This window comes from Triticum aestivum, chromosome 1A (assembly GCF_018294505.1).
Source record: "Triticum aestivum cultivar Chinese Spring chromosome 1A, IWGSC CS RefSeq v2.1, whole genome shotgun sequence".
NCBI lineage: Eukaryota > Viridiplantae > Streptophyta > Magnoliopsida > Poales > Poaceae > Triticum > Triticum aestivum.
Window position 1 is genome coordinate 315,395,336 of NC_057794.1, and position 17,125 is coordinate 315,412,460.

The window sequence follows — 17,125 nt, forward strand, 5'->3', positions numbered from 1 at the left end:
CCCCAACCTCCATGTGTCAACTTTTTTTTTATGAAGCCTCAAGTTGTCTGCAAAACCACCACCTCAAGGAGCAAGAAAAAGAGGATCGTCTTGACGTGAGCGCATGACACACAAAAGCACCCGGCCAGATTTAAGGACCCGAGACAGAGCAGACTCTGCCTCCTAGATCCAGCACTAATAGCGGCGAGAATAATTGTATCAAAATGAGATCTAACGAAAACACATTTGCTGCCACCATTGCCACCGTCGGAGCCGTAGCAATGAACAATCAAAACCTAATCAAGAAACCCCATACTGTTGGACACACGCGGAATAAGGTCTCGCGATTTCCCTCCCTCCCGTTGTCACTTGGGCAGTCGGCGGAGATGAGGGAACCCCAATAACTCCGGCGTTGAGGTTGCTTTCTCTCTCCTCTCTCTATAATGGTTGCTGGCGGCTAGGGCTGATTGTTTTTTTATAAAGAAAAAAAATATGTACCCCGATTACGACATGATCTGGCCCCTTTCACCATAAGAATTTGTATACACCACATTTCGTAATCTGTCGCAGAAACTTGTTTGGTTAAACCAACAATTAAGTAGTCAAAAGCTAGCTAGAGGATCGACATCATCATAGTCCACCAAACAGAGATTTCATTCGCCAGTAAGTCATTTCAATTTCCACCTTGTTTTCTTCGCCTTTTACCATTTATACTGCTTTGCAGGAGGCGTCAATGCACATGAAACTTGACTATCAAGTTTCTACCCCCAAGAACTTGGCTTCCAAGCCAGTGCTTTTGTTGAAAACAGCGGTCGGTTTTGTGGCATAATCGAAATCTCTCCCTACCTCCGCATCTTTCGCCAAGTTTAAGCCGCAAACCTCCGCGCGCCAAAACTTGGATCCCACGAACTCTAGACGAGGTTCAAAGCTCCAAAGCACTCCGCCTCTACTTCGAATCCGCCCAAATCGAAAAAAATCGCAGTGGTTCTTAGTAGCAGCAGCCCGCGCCGGGTGCCGTGGTGGCTACTGCGGCGGCAGGGAGCTCGCGCCCGAGGGCCCGATCCGCGCCATGGAGGAGGTGAGCAGCTTCGCCCCCTCCGCCTCCCTCGACCTTTTCATATCGCGCTGGTTGCTGGTCGCGCAATCCTAGCTTGTGTCTTGGGGTCGCTTTTTTTCCCCGCGGAATTTTGGGTTTGGGGTGTTCTAGTGCGGATTTGGGGGTTGTGAGGTGTCATCATGTATGATCAGTGAGGTTAGGTGGCGGTGATTTCTAGGAATGTGGCTCGTATTTTGACCTGGCCTGTGGGCAATAGCTGACTATTTGGCTTGTTGGTCTGAACTCTGAATTGATTCGCTTACTGCGCATGCAGCCGCTTGATGAGAAGGATTTGGAAAGGAAGCTGAAGAAAGAGCAGAAGGTGCTTGTTCTAATATGGTTCTGTGCTGTTCACGATGGAGTAGGAGAACACACTAGTCGACTTGTTTCGTGTGTGAGTAGTTTTACCCACAGCTCATCTGTGTTCTGTTCTGTGACAGGCGAAATCGAAGGAGGGGAAGAAGCTCAAGGCAAAGCAGAAGGAGGAGGCCAGACTACAGGTGGCGACCGGCGGCACTAACCCATTTCTTGGTTTGGAGGAGAGGTTCTGTTTGACTGATGTGATTGTCTGTAGGTCCAAGCAGCATCCGATGGAGCCAAGAAGAGTGAGAAGAAGCAAAAGAAGAAAGGTGTCACGGATGAGAATCCCGAGGATCTCGTTGATCCGGATACTCCCACTGGACAGAAGAAACTGCTTGCTTCTCAAATGGCCAAACAATATAGCCCGTCCGCTGTCGAGAAATCGTATGCTTCCTTTCTCGCTTTAGTTGAATCATGCCATCAAATTTTTTGGAGTCCATGGTCAGAAATTCCTCACTGAACTATGTATTTTCCTTTTCTTACTGTCATGCAGATGGTATCCTTGGTGGGAGTCATCACAGTATTTTGTAGCAGATGCCGCAAGCTCAAAGCCACCTTTTGTAATAGTAAGTTCCTCCATAACTCAAATGGTACATGATTATATTCAGAATAAGCATCTGTTTGCGATGGCTATGTGAATTGCTCACCAGATGATTTCACACTGTAAATCTTGCATAAAACATAATATGTAAAAATGAAGATATATTACTGTGAATGACAAGAACTAAATACTTATTTGCAGGTCCTGCCACCCCCAAATGTGACAGGAGCCCTTCACATAGGCCATGCAATTACAGTGGCAATTGAGGTAGTGAGTTTATCTGTACTGGAGCCCTTCTGTTCGCCCCTATCAGTATTGGTGGTGTTGATGTTCTTTTGTTTCTTTGCATTGACAACAATGCAGGATGCTATGATCCGCTGGCGGAGGATGTCAGGCTACAATGCTTTGTGGATTCCTGGAATGGATCATGCTGGCATAGCTACACAGGTCTGCTATGCTTCATGTTGTCTGATAAGTGTTACATTCCAGTGCATAGAACATATATACTGGGTCCAAGGCCCCAGTATATCTATCTTCTGCACAAGTTATATTTTTCGTAGTTGTTCATGGCCTAGTATTATTAGCCTGAGTTCAAATTGACGTCTACTCAAAAGTTATATTGATCATTGAGTCTTATCTGACTGATCCATTGTTACTATTTCTTACTGTAGCAAGTGTTTCATCTAACAAAATTGTTAACCTCCATATCAGGTCGTTGTGGAAAAGAAGATCATGCGTGAGAGGAAGCTGTCAAGGCATGATCTAGGGCGTGATAAATTTCTATCTGAGGCAAGCACTCTGATTTTTGACCCACTGTATATCATCTCACCTGTAATGAACTCATGTTTTTTAAAGGAGTAAATAATCATATTCATAAATGTTTTTTCTTGCATTTATTCATCTGTTATCTATTTTGCTCAATTCAAGAGAAAGGTCCCTAGATACCAGTACAAAATTCTGCACAAGGTAGCTCATATGCCAATGAATGAACCAAAATTTTACAGTGCCATGAAATGAATTGCTCTGTTAATTTAATTAATTGAGACAATTTTTTGGTTCAGTGCCAGCCCATACTTTGTTATGCTGGTTGATTTTCACATTTACTCATTCGATGTATCAATCATCATTTTTTGCAGCTCCACAACTGGAAAGATCAGTATGGTGGCACCATACAGAGACAACTGCGTACGCTTGGAGCCTCGCTTGACTGGTCGCGCGAAGTAAAGTCCTTGTCCGATTCCTCCATTGCTATAGCTAGGGAAAGCAACATTTCTGTCTAAATAATGCATAGTTTTTCAGTGTTTTACAATGGATGAGCAGAGATCAGGAGCTGTAACAGAAACATTTGTTAGGCTATACAAGGAAGGTTTGATATATAGGTTAGTTTTCCATACAGAATGTGCACCCTTTTTTGCATCTTGTTCTGCTGAGCTTATGTGTTTGCTCATCTTATGTTGTTCGGCATCCTCTAAATTACTTTATTACCTCTTGGATGATTCATCCATTTGCAGGGATATTCGTCTCGTGAACTGGGATTGCACGCTCCGTACAGCAATTTCTGATATCGAGGTATGTGAGGCATGCACTTTTGCAGTGTGCTGGCCACTTTGGTTCTTTGCATGTGTGAGCAGGAATGCAGGGTTGTATCTTATATTTTGATCGCTGGTTTTCAGGTTGACCGTGTTGATCTCAAGGCAGAGACTTTCTTAGAGGTCCCTGGTTATAGCAACCCAGTTCAGTTTGGTGTTTTGACATCTTTTGCCTACCCTCTAGAAGAAGGATTGGGTGAAATTATCGTTGCAACAACTAGAATAGAAACTATGCTCGGTGATACCGCTATAGCTGTTCATTCTCAGGATGAAAGATATAAGCATCTGCATGGAAAATATGCCGTGCATCCGTTTAATGGCCGAAAACTTGAAATAATTTGCGCCGATGACTTGGTGAAAGCCACTTTTGGTACTGGCGCTGTCAAGGTAGGTGTGCCCATCTGAAGAGCTGGTTTGGAACTTTGGATACCTTTACATTCAGAAATCAGTGCCCATTCTTATCTCTATCTTTCTATATGCAGATCACGCCAGCTCATGATAGCAAGGACTTCGAGGTTGGGAAACAGCATAACCTGGACTTCATCAATATTTTCACTGATGACGGGAACATAAATGAAAATGGAGGTCCACAATTTGAAGGAATGCCACGTTTCACCGCTCGAGCTGCTGTTATTGATGCACTAAAGGAAAAGGTATTATTATAGTCTCAGTATTTACCATTTTTCCTTTAGAACTGATTCTGCTTCGTTCATGTAGTTGTATCTACTTTATTGCTTATCCTCAATGTTTTTGGAAAAGGTTCATCAATGTATTGTCATAATGGAATAAAAACTTCTAAGTCGAAAAAGGTATCATAGTTCTATGTTGACTTCTAAAAGCATCTAGAGTCATCTTGGATGTGATTCGATTTCTTTGAATTTTGCTAATTTATGGAGTGTAAATTTAGTTGTATTTGTATGAGCAACAACATTTTTTTTTATGTTTCTCGGTTTACTAATTATATTTCAATCGTGAGCCATTTGGCAGGCATGGAAGCATCACGTTGACATTTTTACGTTAGAAATATGGTATTCCGTATTTTGATTTGTGTGCTATGTGTGGTATATACATATACGCATAGCTGGCTCTGTTCAAGCTTGGTCTCCCTTTTCGATCTGGGATTGTCGTAATATATGAGAACTCTTTTTCCTTCACGCTATACTGGAGTCTGGATACCTGTGTGAAGATGGCTGATTAAGTTGCTTGTTTGATTCAAAGTTTGATCTTGTTGCCTGGTTATTTATCCTTCGTTGTCGCTTATCTTTTTCCGTAATGTATTGTTTTAGTAATTTCCAAATTATAATCAATTTGCACTTGTCAATAAATGAAGGGTCTATACAGAGGCATGGAAAATAATGAGATGGAATTAGGTCGTTGTTCAAGAACTAATGATATCGTCGAGCCAATGATCAAGCCCCAATGGTTTGTTAATTGTAATACCATGGCAAAGGCAGCTCTTGATGCTGTGAAATCCAAAGAGATAGAGATCATTCCACCACAATATGAGCAAGACTGGTACAGGTACATCCTATTTGCTTTACTTTAGGCATGCATCTTTCCTTTATGGATCAGTTTACGCTAACACAAAACGAATAATCCATCCACTACTGCTGTTCTGTTTGCTGCAGGTGGCTTGAAAACATACGCGATTGGTGTATTTCAAGACAACTTTGGTGGGGACACCGTGTACCTGCCTGATATGTGACATTAGAAGATGACAAAGAGAAAGGCATGGGTTCATACATTGACCACTGGATAATCGCAAGAAATAAAAGTGATGCAGTACTGGAAGCAGAACAGAGGTACCCAGAGAAGAAATATCAGTTGGATCAAGATCCTGATGTGTTGGACACATGGTTTTCAGCTGGTCTTTTCCCCCTAACTGTACTTGGTTGGCCGGACAATACAGCTGATCTTAGTACTTTCTACCCGACTTCTGTTCTTGAAACTGGATTGGACATCCTCTTCTTTTGGGTAGCAAGGATGGTGATGATGGGAATGCTACTCCACGGTGATGTGCCATTTCGAAAGGTAATATGTAGGTTGAGTTTTATTAGATAGTTCTGGATCCAATTTATGCAATCACAGTTTTGCCAAATGGTTGTCTTGTCAGTAGCTATTATGTGCTTTGCTCCTGTACTGTAGAACCACTCTCTGGGCAGAAGCCTGCTTACGTTTAACTTGGTGATCTGTAACTGCTACAACAAAAACAATTTATTATCACTCTTGGGGGTTCTGCCCATGACCCAATCTTGTGCCATTTATTTATCTTTTCTTTCACTTATTTCCACCTTAATAATGTCTAGATTGACATGTTCTTCTATATTTTTTCTGTCAAAAACTTTTTATATATTTTGCTGCACCTATATGTCACATTATCTACTTACAAGCAGTGCATTTCAGTATGTCACATAGCATTGAAATAAACTATGATGACCCAGGTTACTACCCTAATGATGGCAACTTCCACTGGAAGTGAAGCACACCAATTCTTTAGGGAGCATTTTTTTAGAATCAGTTCTGTAGGTAATTGAAAATCCACAATTAGTTGTTAAACCTTGCGTCATGACTATCTTATCTGTTTCTCAGATTTACTTGCATCCAATCATTCGTGATGCACATGGCCGCAAAATGTCCAAGTCACTAGGAAATGTCATTGATCCCATTGATGTAATAAATGGTATAACACTGGAAGGTCTTCAGAAAAAGTTGGAACAGGGCAATCTGGACCAAGGCGAGTTGGAAAAGGCAAAAGAAGGTCAAAAGAAGGATTTCCCTGATGGTATTCCTGAGTGTGGTACTGATGCCCTTCGTTTTGCTCTGATCTCCTACACTTCTCAGGTTATGCTTATCGCCAGTTTTTCCCATTTCTCTGATTATTATTATTGCAAACCTCTAGTACCCCCTTTGTTCACTTTTGTAAGTCGTTTAGGACAGCTGAAATTGAACTGTTTTAGGTGCTGTCTTAAATGTCTAAAAGGTCTTACAAAAGTGAACGGAGGGAGTACTAAAATTTCTCATTTTTTACCAGTCCGACAAGATAAACCTGGATATCAAGCGAGTGCATGGGTACAGACAATGGTGCAATAAGCTGTGGAACGCCATCCGTTTTGCGATGATTAAGCTTGGAGATCAGTACACTCCACCAGCAACTCTCGCGGTGCATACTATGCTGCCCATCTGCAATTGGATACTCTCAGTACTTAGTAAGGCTGTTGGCAAGACCGTGTCATCGTTAGAAGCATATAAATTCTCTGACGCGACATCCTCTATATACTTTTGGTGGCAATACCAGCTTTGTGATGTCTTTATAGAAGCAATTAAACCTTACTTCAATGGATCTGAAGAGTTCGAATCTGCAAGAGGTGCTTCTAGAGATACACTATGGGCATGCCTGGACACTGGTTTGCATCTGCTCCATCCATTCATGCCTTACATAACAGAAGAGCTTTGGCAGCGCCTTCCTCAGCCTAAGGAGGCTTGTAGGAAAGATTCCATTATGATATCAGAATACCCCTCAGCTGTACAGGTAAACATTTCTTTTCAGGACAACTTAGGAATGAACCAGAGGATTTGATCTTCTAGTTACTGTTTTTCAAGAACGGTACTGTAGAGCCTACTGCGCAGGATTAACAAGAAGCTACTCTATAATGAATATATGAAAAAAATGCAAAGAAAAAGTTAGCGTATTATCTCAATTTGAGAAATCCTATGTTTAAGCAATTATATACCTCACAATACAATTTTGTTATCACTACTTGTGCCTGATAAGTTTCCTGGGACGACAGGAATGGGCAAACGATAAAGTTGAGAATGAAATGGAGATTGTGTTAGATGCTGTGAGTAAGCTGAGATCTCTCCGGCCACCAACAGATATACAGTTAAGGTGTGTTTCTGTTCACCAAATAGATTATTTTGAGTTTCACACAGTATGGCAGATGCTATGCTCAAATATACTAAGATTGCCATTTTATTGTAGTCTAGGTTCATAATAAGTTTGCTCTTTTCTAGCTGATAACATATTTATATTTTCACCTCAACAGGCGCCCATCTTTTGTGCTCTGCCGAAACCTAGAGATTGCAGCCACTGTTCGGTGCTACCAGGCTCAAATTGCAACGCTTGCTTCTGTATCATCTCTTAAGGTTTGACAGATCATGCAATATCTATGCTTATTTCTGTCTTTTCTTGCACTTTTGTTGCCTCTTTAAGGCTTTAAAAAATCCTTTTGGAAGGAAGCTGAAGATGTATGTGCCACAAGTAACCATATACTCCGATGATATATGCCTTGCTCTTGCCGTATGCAGTGGCGGACCTAGGATCAAATTACTGGGGGTGCCAAACATCAATACATAGGCAAAAGTAGTATAATTGTGCCTGAACATCATAGTAAATTCAGCAAATAGTCCAAAAATTAAGGTTAAATATACTATATAAACTATTTTTTTGTTTTATAGGGCCACGTCACCCCCCTACACCCGCCCCTGGCTGTATGCACATTTCCTGTTTCAACTCACCTTACTTTGTCAGTACATAAAATTCTACTTCCGTGAAGGTCTTAGGCAATCATGTCTTTGGCCTGCAATTCGAAATTGATACATGCACCTAACTAAAAAAAGCAAAGTTCTGACCAAGCAATTTTCCAGATCCTGACAGAGGATGATCCAACTCCACCCGATTGTGCCACAAATATTGTAAACAAAGATCTAGCCGTGTATCTCCAGTTCCGAGGGGCTCTCGACACGGAAGCTGAACATGAGAAGCTTAGGAAGAAGAGAGAGGAAGTTCAAAAGTAAGTGCAGTTATGCTACTGTTAAATTAGCTAATCCACTAATTCTGTTCATATTGGTCTTTTCTTTTCCAACTTCTATTCGATTTCTTTATTATCTTTAAGTAGTAACATGCTCCACTTTCCATCACCAATGCAGGCAATATGACACCCTGTCACAGAAAATGAGTGCTTCAGGCTACCGTGAGAAGGCCCCGCAGAGCAAGCAGGATGATGACATGAAAAAACTTGCTACTCTGTTGGAGGAGCTGGAGATCATCAGCGAAGCTGAGTAAACTGGATGCAAAAAACTGACAAATGTTTTGTGACTCAATCTTTTGAAGGCCTGCAGATATGATTAGCATGCATCTAGATGGACGATCCTCGGCACCCTGTACAGTCACTCCCACAGTTGCCACTGTTTGTAAAAAGCCTCGTCCACGCATTTTGTGTGTGTGACATGGGGGTGCTTTTAGGGCCTCATCTTATGCATTTTCAAAATTTCAGTTTGATTTGTGTCCATTCACATTGTTGGCATTTTCCCAATTGCTGTGGAGTGTGGTGGACTCTTGTGAGAGAATTTGTGCTTTGCAAAAATAAAACTGTTTTCTCTGCACGCAACAGACACATAAAATATGTACTCCCTCCGTAAACTAATATAAAAGCGTTTAGATCACTACTTTAGTTATTCAAACACTCTTATATTAGTTTACAGAGGGAGTATCTGTTAAGTGCTTTGCAGACTAATACATGACCGTAAAATTCATAAACTCTAAATTATGTGGAATCATTAGGAAATATCATGAATTCCTAAGCTCCAGAAAGCTCAGAATCGTACATTGCAGGGACAAGATTGTAACACAATGGGTCAACTCATCTGCCTGTCCTAGCTTTGTATCTTCAGCCAAATAACCAAACTGCACCAAGTAATATTGTACACTGATTGATACACGTCAGTTCATCCATTCTCAGCGAAGAGGTGCACGTTTCTGCGAGGATCGTCCGCTCCCTGTGATCATCAAGGAGCTCCAATGAACCCTCCACTAACAGTTCTTTTCAGGGCATCAACATAAGGTAAAATCCTCTGAACATCAGGTCCATAATAAAGTGAAAATATCGCCTCTGCCTGGGTGAATGTAGCTGCTGCGCTTGCCCTGTCCCCCAGAGACAGCTCGATGGAAACAAGCTTGATCAACTCATGCGCAATGGCAATGTGTTTGGGGTGGTACAGCTTCTCAAGGATCTGCATTATCATAAGATGCACTTCAGAAACAGTAAAAAATAATCAAGAGTGGGTCATGTGAAGCTGTAATCGATTAGTCCAAAAGTGTGGTCATATCATCATCTGGAGCCTAGCTGATAATTTGACTACTGCTTGTCGGAAAAGTGAGCACAATGGATCCCGAGAATACAAGGGCTCAAGATCAAAGTACATTTCTCCCCTTGTATTTCTCAGTAGACGAGTTAGAGATTTGAGCGATGATTGAGGTGACTACCTTAATTGATGCTTCACAGTGCTTTCTTGCTTGTTCTTGATCTCCTATCTTTGCAAAGGCTTCTGCAATCACATCTTCTGCCTGCATGTATCAATTTCGAAACATATGTTTCAACAGTGTGCCAGGAGAATTTGGAGCCAAATTTCTATCAAGGCATGTAACATGAGCACCCTAACCTGGGCAAGAGCCTTGCTATATGGGTGCCTCAACTTCTTTATCTGTTGTAGGGATCGTAATGCATCTGTGATGGGAATTTCGGAGATTTCATCTATAACTGCAAGTTCCTTAAACCTGTGAATTGAATTGTCATCCGACTTTGCTATGATTAAAAATTCACTGATGGAAGATGCAACCAAATTTAGATATGCCACATTCATTAATACATAACATACCTATTGATCATTGATGCTGCCTTCTCTGATGTAGAGACAGCAGAAGACAAGTTAATTTGTGATCTACAGCTCATGCAATATCCAGGATCTATCTTCAAATCAACATTATTTCTGAAAAACAATTTCCCAACCTTCTCTATATCTTCATCAACCTTGGAAACATGCTGAACAAAAAGAATTTCAGACTGATGCCACCAAACTAACTATTAGAAAATTTCGGGAGGGAAAAATCATCTTACAGGCAATGATAGTTTGCAGATATCAGATTCATCTACGGAAACATGCACACAATTCTTTTCGGATTTGTAGCAAGTTGATTCTGATACGGCACCAAGACAGCTACTTTGTGGACAACAAAATGAATCAATGACAAGGTCCGATAGATGTAGCTCTGAACAACTTGAACACTGGCAAGTAAATTTGTAATTCTCCTGAAGTGACTTTTGTCTTTTCACAAGATTCATCTCACCAACCTAGAAATGAGAAGCACAAACAGTGCAAGGCATAAATTCATAGTTACTTTTAAGTATGTCACACATGCATATACAAGAGAGGAAGGATGGGAGAGACCTGTGGACCATATGATAGCTCGACTGGGCTCCCTGAATTTATATATGTGGTAGATCTTAGGAAGAGAGTGCGTGAATGAAAATATGCATGTACATTTGGCCGGCACGAGTGATTAAAGAGGCTACCAGACATGTAGATAGCTTGAGCAACCTTGACCTAGCAGTAAGCAAAAACAAACACAGGTTACAGATGGTGAAGAGACTAAATGAGCATCAGAAGCAGAAGCCACACAAAGCAAAGTAGACAACACCATGCATTCTATACCAACCCAACGGTGTAATGTAGTGCGATTTAGAGGTACCTACTTGACATACCAAGCTATAACTTCAACATTCCACACATTTTCTCAAGTTTATGAACTTAAACATCTTATCGTCTTTTTCCTGGATCTTATCAAGTTTTTTTACTTTCAAGATAACACCGCGTGCTTAAGTGTACTAATATCTAAAGGTCAGAGGATAAATCAATAATAAGACGCATCTGAATAGTAGGTAATATATATTCCTCAATTTTTATAGGATGGCGTATTGATCCCAGAAAAGAAAAGGGAGTACAAGACAAACCTGCTCCACACTACACATAACTGCATCATCAGCTGCAGAATAACCTTTACTCTCTGTCAGTCCCTGGCCTCCATCCATGGATTTCATACAAACAATAGCAATTGAATTGACTTTAACTTGACATATCAAAAGAACCAGCTGTACAAGATCAAAGAATGCTTATTAACCCCTGCTGACATATCAAAGCAATACCCATGTACGCAAGGGGAAACTCAAAAAAAAGTCACATATACCTGGGATAAAGTTTCCTCTTTCCACGAAAGATCTGATATATAATGCTTTTGGAGGCATAATAACAAGACAATCGCACATATATGTGATTCCAACTTGCTAGTAGGAGAATCTATGTCATAGTGCTGAATGAGATCCTGCAATGGCCATTTTAGCCCATTAGTTCCCGGCCTGACAGACTTAGAATACTTGTGCTATATGCCTATATATCTTGTTTTAGAGAGATACTTATGTTATAATATCTAATGCTAACAGCACCAGAAAATGGTAAGCTCGTATGAAAATACTCCCCCGTCCCAAAATTCTTGTCTAGATTTGACTAGATACGGATGTATCTAATACTAAAACGTGACTTGATACATCCGTATTTAGACAAATCTAAGGCAAGAATTTTGGGACGGAGGGAGTATAAGTTTTTTTTACCAAATTTGGACCGGAGATGGCAGAGCTCTTTCCAGTCAGCATTCTGCTGTCTATGTATTGTGCCATTAGTCGCCCAGCTAAAACTATATCAGCTGGCAAAACAGCTGCCCAATGGGCACCTCCACATTCGTGCCTATGTTCAGCAATCTGTTTGGAGTTTGGAGCCATGCACCTTGTAGAAGTTAGGCTCAGTATTCCAAGATCAACTGCATTACTGTTAGATTCAAGATAAGTATCTTGATTCCAAGAGATTCCGCCTACAGCTTGCTCTTGGCACTTTCTTGAACAATAAACTGGTATTGTACACAAGGGGCAGAACACAACATCTGCAGGTGCTTCACTAAAGCAATAATGGCAGTGAGTCTCCCGGCAAGATTTCAGGATAATCTGCATACAACTGTTGCAAGTAAGAGACATACAAAACTTCAGCTTAAGATTATTGACAATTTTCTGAAAAACAAACACAACAAATAATTGCACACAAAGCACATAGAGTTTAGTTAAATGCCTGGCTTCATAAAACAATCTTGTATTGTATGCACCTCAAATAAACACATAACTTAATCAATTCATACGTGAACTACACAAAAGATTTTGGCAACTTGATATGGCCTTCGAAAATAAATAGGACAACAGGAAGGTTGGGACACAGCATTGGTGTATACAATTGAAGAGATAAATCTAAATCATACCGCAGCAAGAGGATCCTCAACATGAATCAAGGAGGTCAGAGGAATATCATTTGGAGATGTCATTCCTCTACCTTTGTTGGGCGTTGCAATACACTCAAGGACAACCTTATGTGGTTCTGCTGCGAGTTAGCCAAATATTATCTGTCACTTAGTATTAGGTACAAATCCAAAAAAGTTGTATGTGTGCCCAAAGTTCCAACCTGTATGTGCCAATCCTGCATCCTTGCAATCACTGCTTGATCTTCCAACTTCGTTCACACATTGAGGCTTTAACAATATCAATTTCAACTCTTGTTCTATGTTGCTCTTCCCAGAAGAAGTCACTTCCATGCTCAATGCAACCTCTAGATCATGCACGGCAGATGAATAATTCTTCAACGATGCATTTACCATTCCCCTCCTGTACCATGCCTGAAACACAGAAACATGTCAAACTAAAACAGTGATTTGGCTTCCATGCTGGAGCTTGAATTCTCAAAAACAGAGAAACAAACATTACGCGTAAGTTGCATTGTTACAACTATCACACTCCTACTACCTTCGCATAATTAGGTGAAACAGAGATGGCCCTGTCGCAATCCCGCAGACACTCTTCCAGGAGGCCCAATTTCTGCAAAATTCAGAAAATCCATTAGAATATATGCAAGGACACCTCAGGAAACAGGACAAAGCAAATCATATTGGATTTCGCTACAATCAAACGTCAGATTTTTTAGCATGGAAAATCAAACGTTTTTATGGCAAATTTAGTAGTCGCGAGGATGGGACTTCCTTTAGCAAGCATGGCAAATCCGTGACATGTTCAGTTTTTGCCCGGATTTGCCATGCTTGCTAAAGCAAATTGCCATCCTTACGACAACTAAATTTGCCATAAAAAACGTTCAATTTGCCATGGTTAAAAAAAAATCTGACATTAGATTTTTAACATTACGTTCATTTTTTCGCAATGTAACTAAACAGGACAAGTTTAGTACCTGATGCTCACTATTTTTTGAAGGGAAAAAAGTCCTATAATAAGAAAAATACACCAAACATGTCCAGATTCTGCAAACAGATGTATCAAAAACTCACATGCATAGTGGAGGCACGGTTGACATATAATGCAGGTACCAAGATATCATCAGTGCCATCAGAACTAATCGGGGCGTAACGCAGCGCCTGCAGAAATACAAACGAAAGAAAAGCCTATTACCACGAATTCAATAAAATGTGACTAAGAGGAACTGGGGTCAATTCTAATAAATCAAGTTGACACTATTTTAACAACCAAACAAGTGAGCGACCGAGTTACTTCTGCACATGGTTTGAAACAAAACTCTTTTTTTTTCACAGCACAGGTGCAATGAGCCGCATCGACAAGTTTGTGGTTACAAATTACCTGTGAATAGAACCCAAGCGCTTGGTCGAACTCCCTCCCGGTGAAGCAGGCATTGCCCCGGCCCTTCAGCTCCGCCGCCCTCCCCTTGTCCTTGCGGCACAGCGCGAGCTCCGGGTCGGTCAGCTCGCCGATGACCTGAGAGACGGCACGAAACAGCCACTGAGACCAGCGACCTAGCGACGCTGGTGGCTAGTGCCCTGGCCAGGGGCACGTTATAATAGTGAAGCGGCGGGCTCGGTGGTTACCTGGTGGAATAGAGGGAGGTCGTCGAGGAAGGCGAGAAGGAGAGAGGTTGTGGTAGGGAGGTCGCGGGTCGTGCCCTCGCCGACGGCTCGCCGGATATCGGCCGGCACCGCCGATTTCAGCCGCTCCATGGAAACAAAAGCGGGGGCCGGAAGTGAGCGGGTGACGTCACAGCCTTGAACCCCATGACGGTCAGTTGGGCTGTTGGGCCTAGAATTTCGAATCTGGTAGCAAATTAGGCCCAACAGAGTGAGGAATAGACGTAGGCCCGTGGCCCAGCCTCGCCTCCGGCACGGGCGCAAAGCAAAACCGCAACCCGTGGGGAACGAGGCTGCAAAATCCCCAATCTCCCACTCGCCGGAGCACCCCACCCAACCGCCTCGGTCGTCGGCGAGGAACCTGCTCCGGTAGGCGGAGATGGGCGGGCACGGCGGGCTGAACATCCTGCCGCAGAAGCGGTGGAACGTCTACAGGTTCGACAACCAGGAGAAGGTCCGCGTCGACGAGGCCGAGGCCGCCCGCCAGGACCAGCTCCAGCGCGAGGCCACCCGCCGCCGCGAGTCGCACGCCCGCCTCGTCGCGCTCCGCCGCAACCGGGGCCTCCAGTCCGACTCGCCCTCCCCTCCCCGTGCCCCATCTCCACCCCCCTCCTCCGCCCGCTCCGCGGATCAGGTCGCCCCGCTGCGGCCTCCACCCCCTGCTGCCCGGCCCGCGGTTCCATCCCCCGTCGTCTCCGACGGAGACCACATCAACCTCTTCTCCGGCGGCGGTGGGGCCGCTGACTTCGCCGCGCTTGCCTCCGCTAGCGGCGGGAGAGGCGCAGCTCGGGAGAGGGAGCCTGCGGCAGACACTAAGCCAAACCCTAAGAAGCGTAAGGAGGAGGTTAGGACGGCGGGGCCTGACGACGAAAAGTACAAGCTGGGTTATGGCCTTGCCGGGAAGGGCGTGGCGGCGCCCTGGTACATGTCGAAGCCTTTGGCTTCCTCCTCTAAGGAGAGGAGAGATTACGCCGAGGGCAACGGAGAGAAGAGGAGTGGAGGGAAGAAGAGTATCGAGGAGCTTAGAGAGGAGAGGAGGAAGAGGGAGGCCAAGGAGAAGGAGCGTGAGCGAGCCTTGCTTGCCACTACAGCAAGGAAGGAGAGGCAGCCAGACCGGGGGTACTCGTCGAGGTAGTGTCATTGTAGAAGAAGGCAGTTGTTGCGATTTCATTAATTTTTGTTGTGATTCCATCATCATTGTTGTCTGTGTATTCCTTGGATGCAGGTATGTGCGACGATGATGCAAGGGTTTCTGTGATTTTATCTGCAGGATCTGCAATGGATGATTACTGGAGGTACGATATTTCATAGTGCAATACCTGTTCGGTTTTAAATTTTGAATTGACACAAAAAGATAGATTATAAGGATGCAGTCCAAGCTTAAATAGAATCATTAATTGTTCATGTTTTACTCCGACTCTGTTTTTATGTATTGCACTGAGCAACAAGTTGGATTAATTCATGTCACATCATGCAATTACGTTCCATTGTTCTGATCCTGTAGACTTGTGCAAACAGAAACGCAATCGTTTTTTTTTCTCGAATACGCACAAGCATGCGTATCATATATTGATAGAAGAAAGGGTGAAGAGACCCATCCACGGTTCGAATGCAATGCCAAAAGGCAACACACCATGCTAATCCCAGGGATTAGAACCACACCTACTACACATGAGAAAGAGAGAACCCGCCTTGCCCAAACTCCAGCCACAAAGGCGAAGAAGACGGGGCACATAGCAAACAGGCCGCGTCACTACCGTTGCAAGCCACAACCAAATCACAATGACGACTACAGAGCTGACTGGATCAATGTACCTCCCACCACATAGCGCCTAGAGGAGTCGGCAAGTGGGTGGCAGGATCTAGCCGGACCTAAAGAAGAAGACGTGTAGGATGCGCCGGCGATGGCATACGTAGCGCCCATGTCCCAAGAGGCAACCCACACCAAAACAAGACGCCCCAAACTCCAGCTCTGAGGACTCCACGAACAGCCAAGGCAGCGCCTTCATGAAGGTAACGACGCCGTGACGCCGCCGCCACTTGTTTTGGGAAGCCGGGACAAGGGTTTCCCCCAGCGTTTGAGGAGGGACATGGTCAGGGCCATGGCAGCGCCCCCAACAAGGACACGGCACCCGCAGGCGGCGCCGCTGCCAGCAACTGCAAACCGTGCGGAGATTTCACCCCAGCCGATGACCATGCGGAGAGTCCATTGTCGTAGGAAGGAGAAATACGCTCATCAACAGTGGAGATAGGTGACACCGGACGCCGCCGGCCTCCCCGCCACAAACGATGACCACGACCGGCCGTCCTCGTTGCACAAAGCGAACACCTGTCGGGCCACCACCCAGAGTCGTCGCTCTGGCATCCGGGATCCACAACAGGCCACAGTCTGCCAGATTCCCACCGCCACACACACCGACCGTCGGGCAGAGCCGACCCCGGATGCCACCGGCACCACGCCAACACCTCCGGCCGCCCCCAACCACGCCGGTGAAGGAAGAACACCTAGGCGCGCGCCTGCCGCTGCTCCGGACCGCCGGCCGGCGCCTGAGCCCGCACCACCTTGGAGAACCGATCTGGGCTGGGAACCCCAAATCTGCCTCCACCAGCCGCCATGGCCGACCCCCACACTACCCCCGCAGCCGTGGTGGCCCAACCACTGCCCCAGCGTGCCAACTCTGCTGCCACGCCGAGCGCCCAAGGGCGCCGTCGCGCCTTGGCCAAAGACCCCTCGCGGGGTGGGGAGGAGAGCTTGCCGTCCGCCGTCC

At 44.2% G+C, this 17,125-nt stretch overlaps 2 protein-coding genes and 1 pseudogene across 4 annotated transcripts in view; 2 read left to right on the forward strand and 1 right to left on the reverse strand.

Annotated features, from left to right (window-relative positions):
- Positions 1-569: 569 nt before the first annotated feature.
- Positions 570-8,947, forward strand: LOC123048228 (valine--tRNA ligase, mitochondrial 1-like; annotated as a pseudogene).
- A 135-nt stretch (positions 8,948-9,082) lies between these two features.
- LOC123048238 (SET and MYND domain-containing protein 4) lies at positions 9,083-14,762 on the reverse strand. Of its 3 annotated transcripts, XM_044471382.1 has the most exons (15): positions 14,322-14,762; positions 14,077-14,211; positions 13,770-13,856; positions 13,237-13,308; positions 12,899-13,109; positions 12,699-12,817; positions 12,007-12,393; positions 11,586-11,720; positions 11,353-11,490; positions 10,790-10,945; positions 10,459-10,692; positions 10,220-10,383; positions 10,004-10,118; positions 9,828-9,908; positions 9,083-9,574 (listed from the first exon to the last, which is right to left on the reverse strand). In XM_044471382.1, the coding sequence occupies exons 1-15, from the start codon at positions 14,760-14,762 to the stop codon at positions 9,350-9,352; spliced, it is 2,700 nt and encodes an 899-aa protein (XP_044327317.1). In that variant the 3' UTR covers positions 9,083-9,349. The 3 variants fall into 3 exon arrangements, with proteins under 3 accessions (XP_044327317.1, XP_044327321.1, XP_044327328.1); XM_044471386.1 differs by lacking the exons at positions 14,077-14,211; positions 14,322-14,762 and having other exon boundaries at positions 12,007-12,403; XM_044471393.1 differs by lacking the exons at positions 13,237-13,308; positions 13,770-13,856; positions 14,077-14,211; positions 14,322-14,762 and having other exon boundaries at positions 12,007-12,403; positions 12,699-12,814.
- Positions 14,737-17,125, forward strand: part of LOC123048263 (uncharacterized) — a 4,284-nt gene continuing 1,895 nt past the window's right edge. Inside the window, exons 1-2 of the mRNA XM_044471402.1 lie at positions 14,737-15,488; positions 15,583-15,652. Coding sequence (XP_044327337.1) covers positions 14,737-15,488; positions 15,583-15,598 — 768 coding nt within the window. The 3' untranslated portion in view covers positions 15,599-15,652. The remainder of the gene's footprint in view (positions 15,489-15,582; positions 15,653-17,125) is intronic.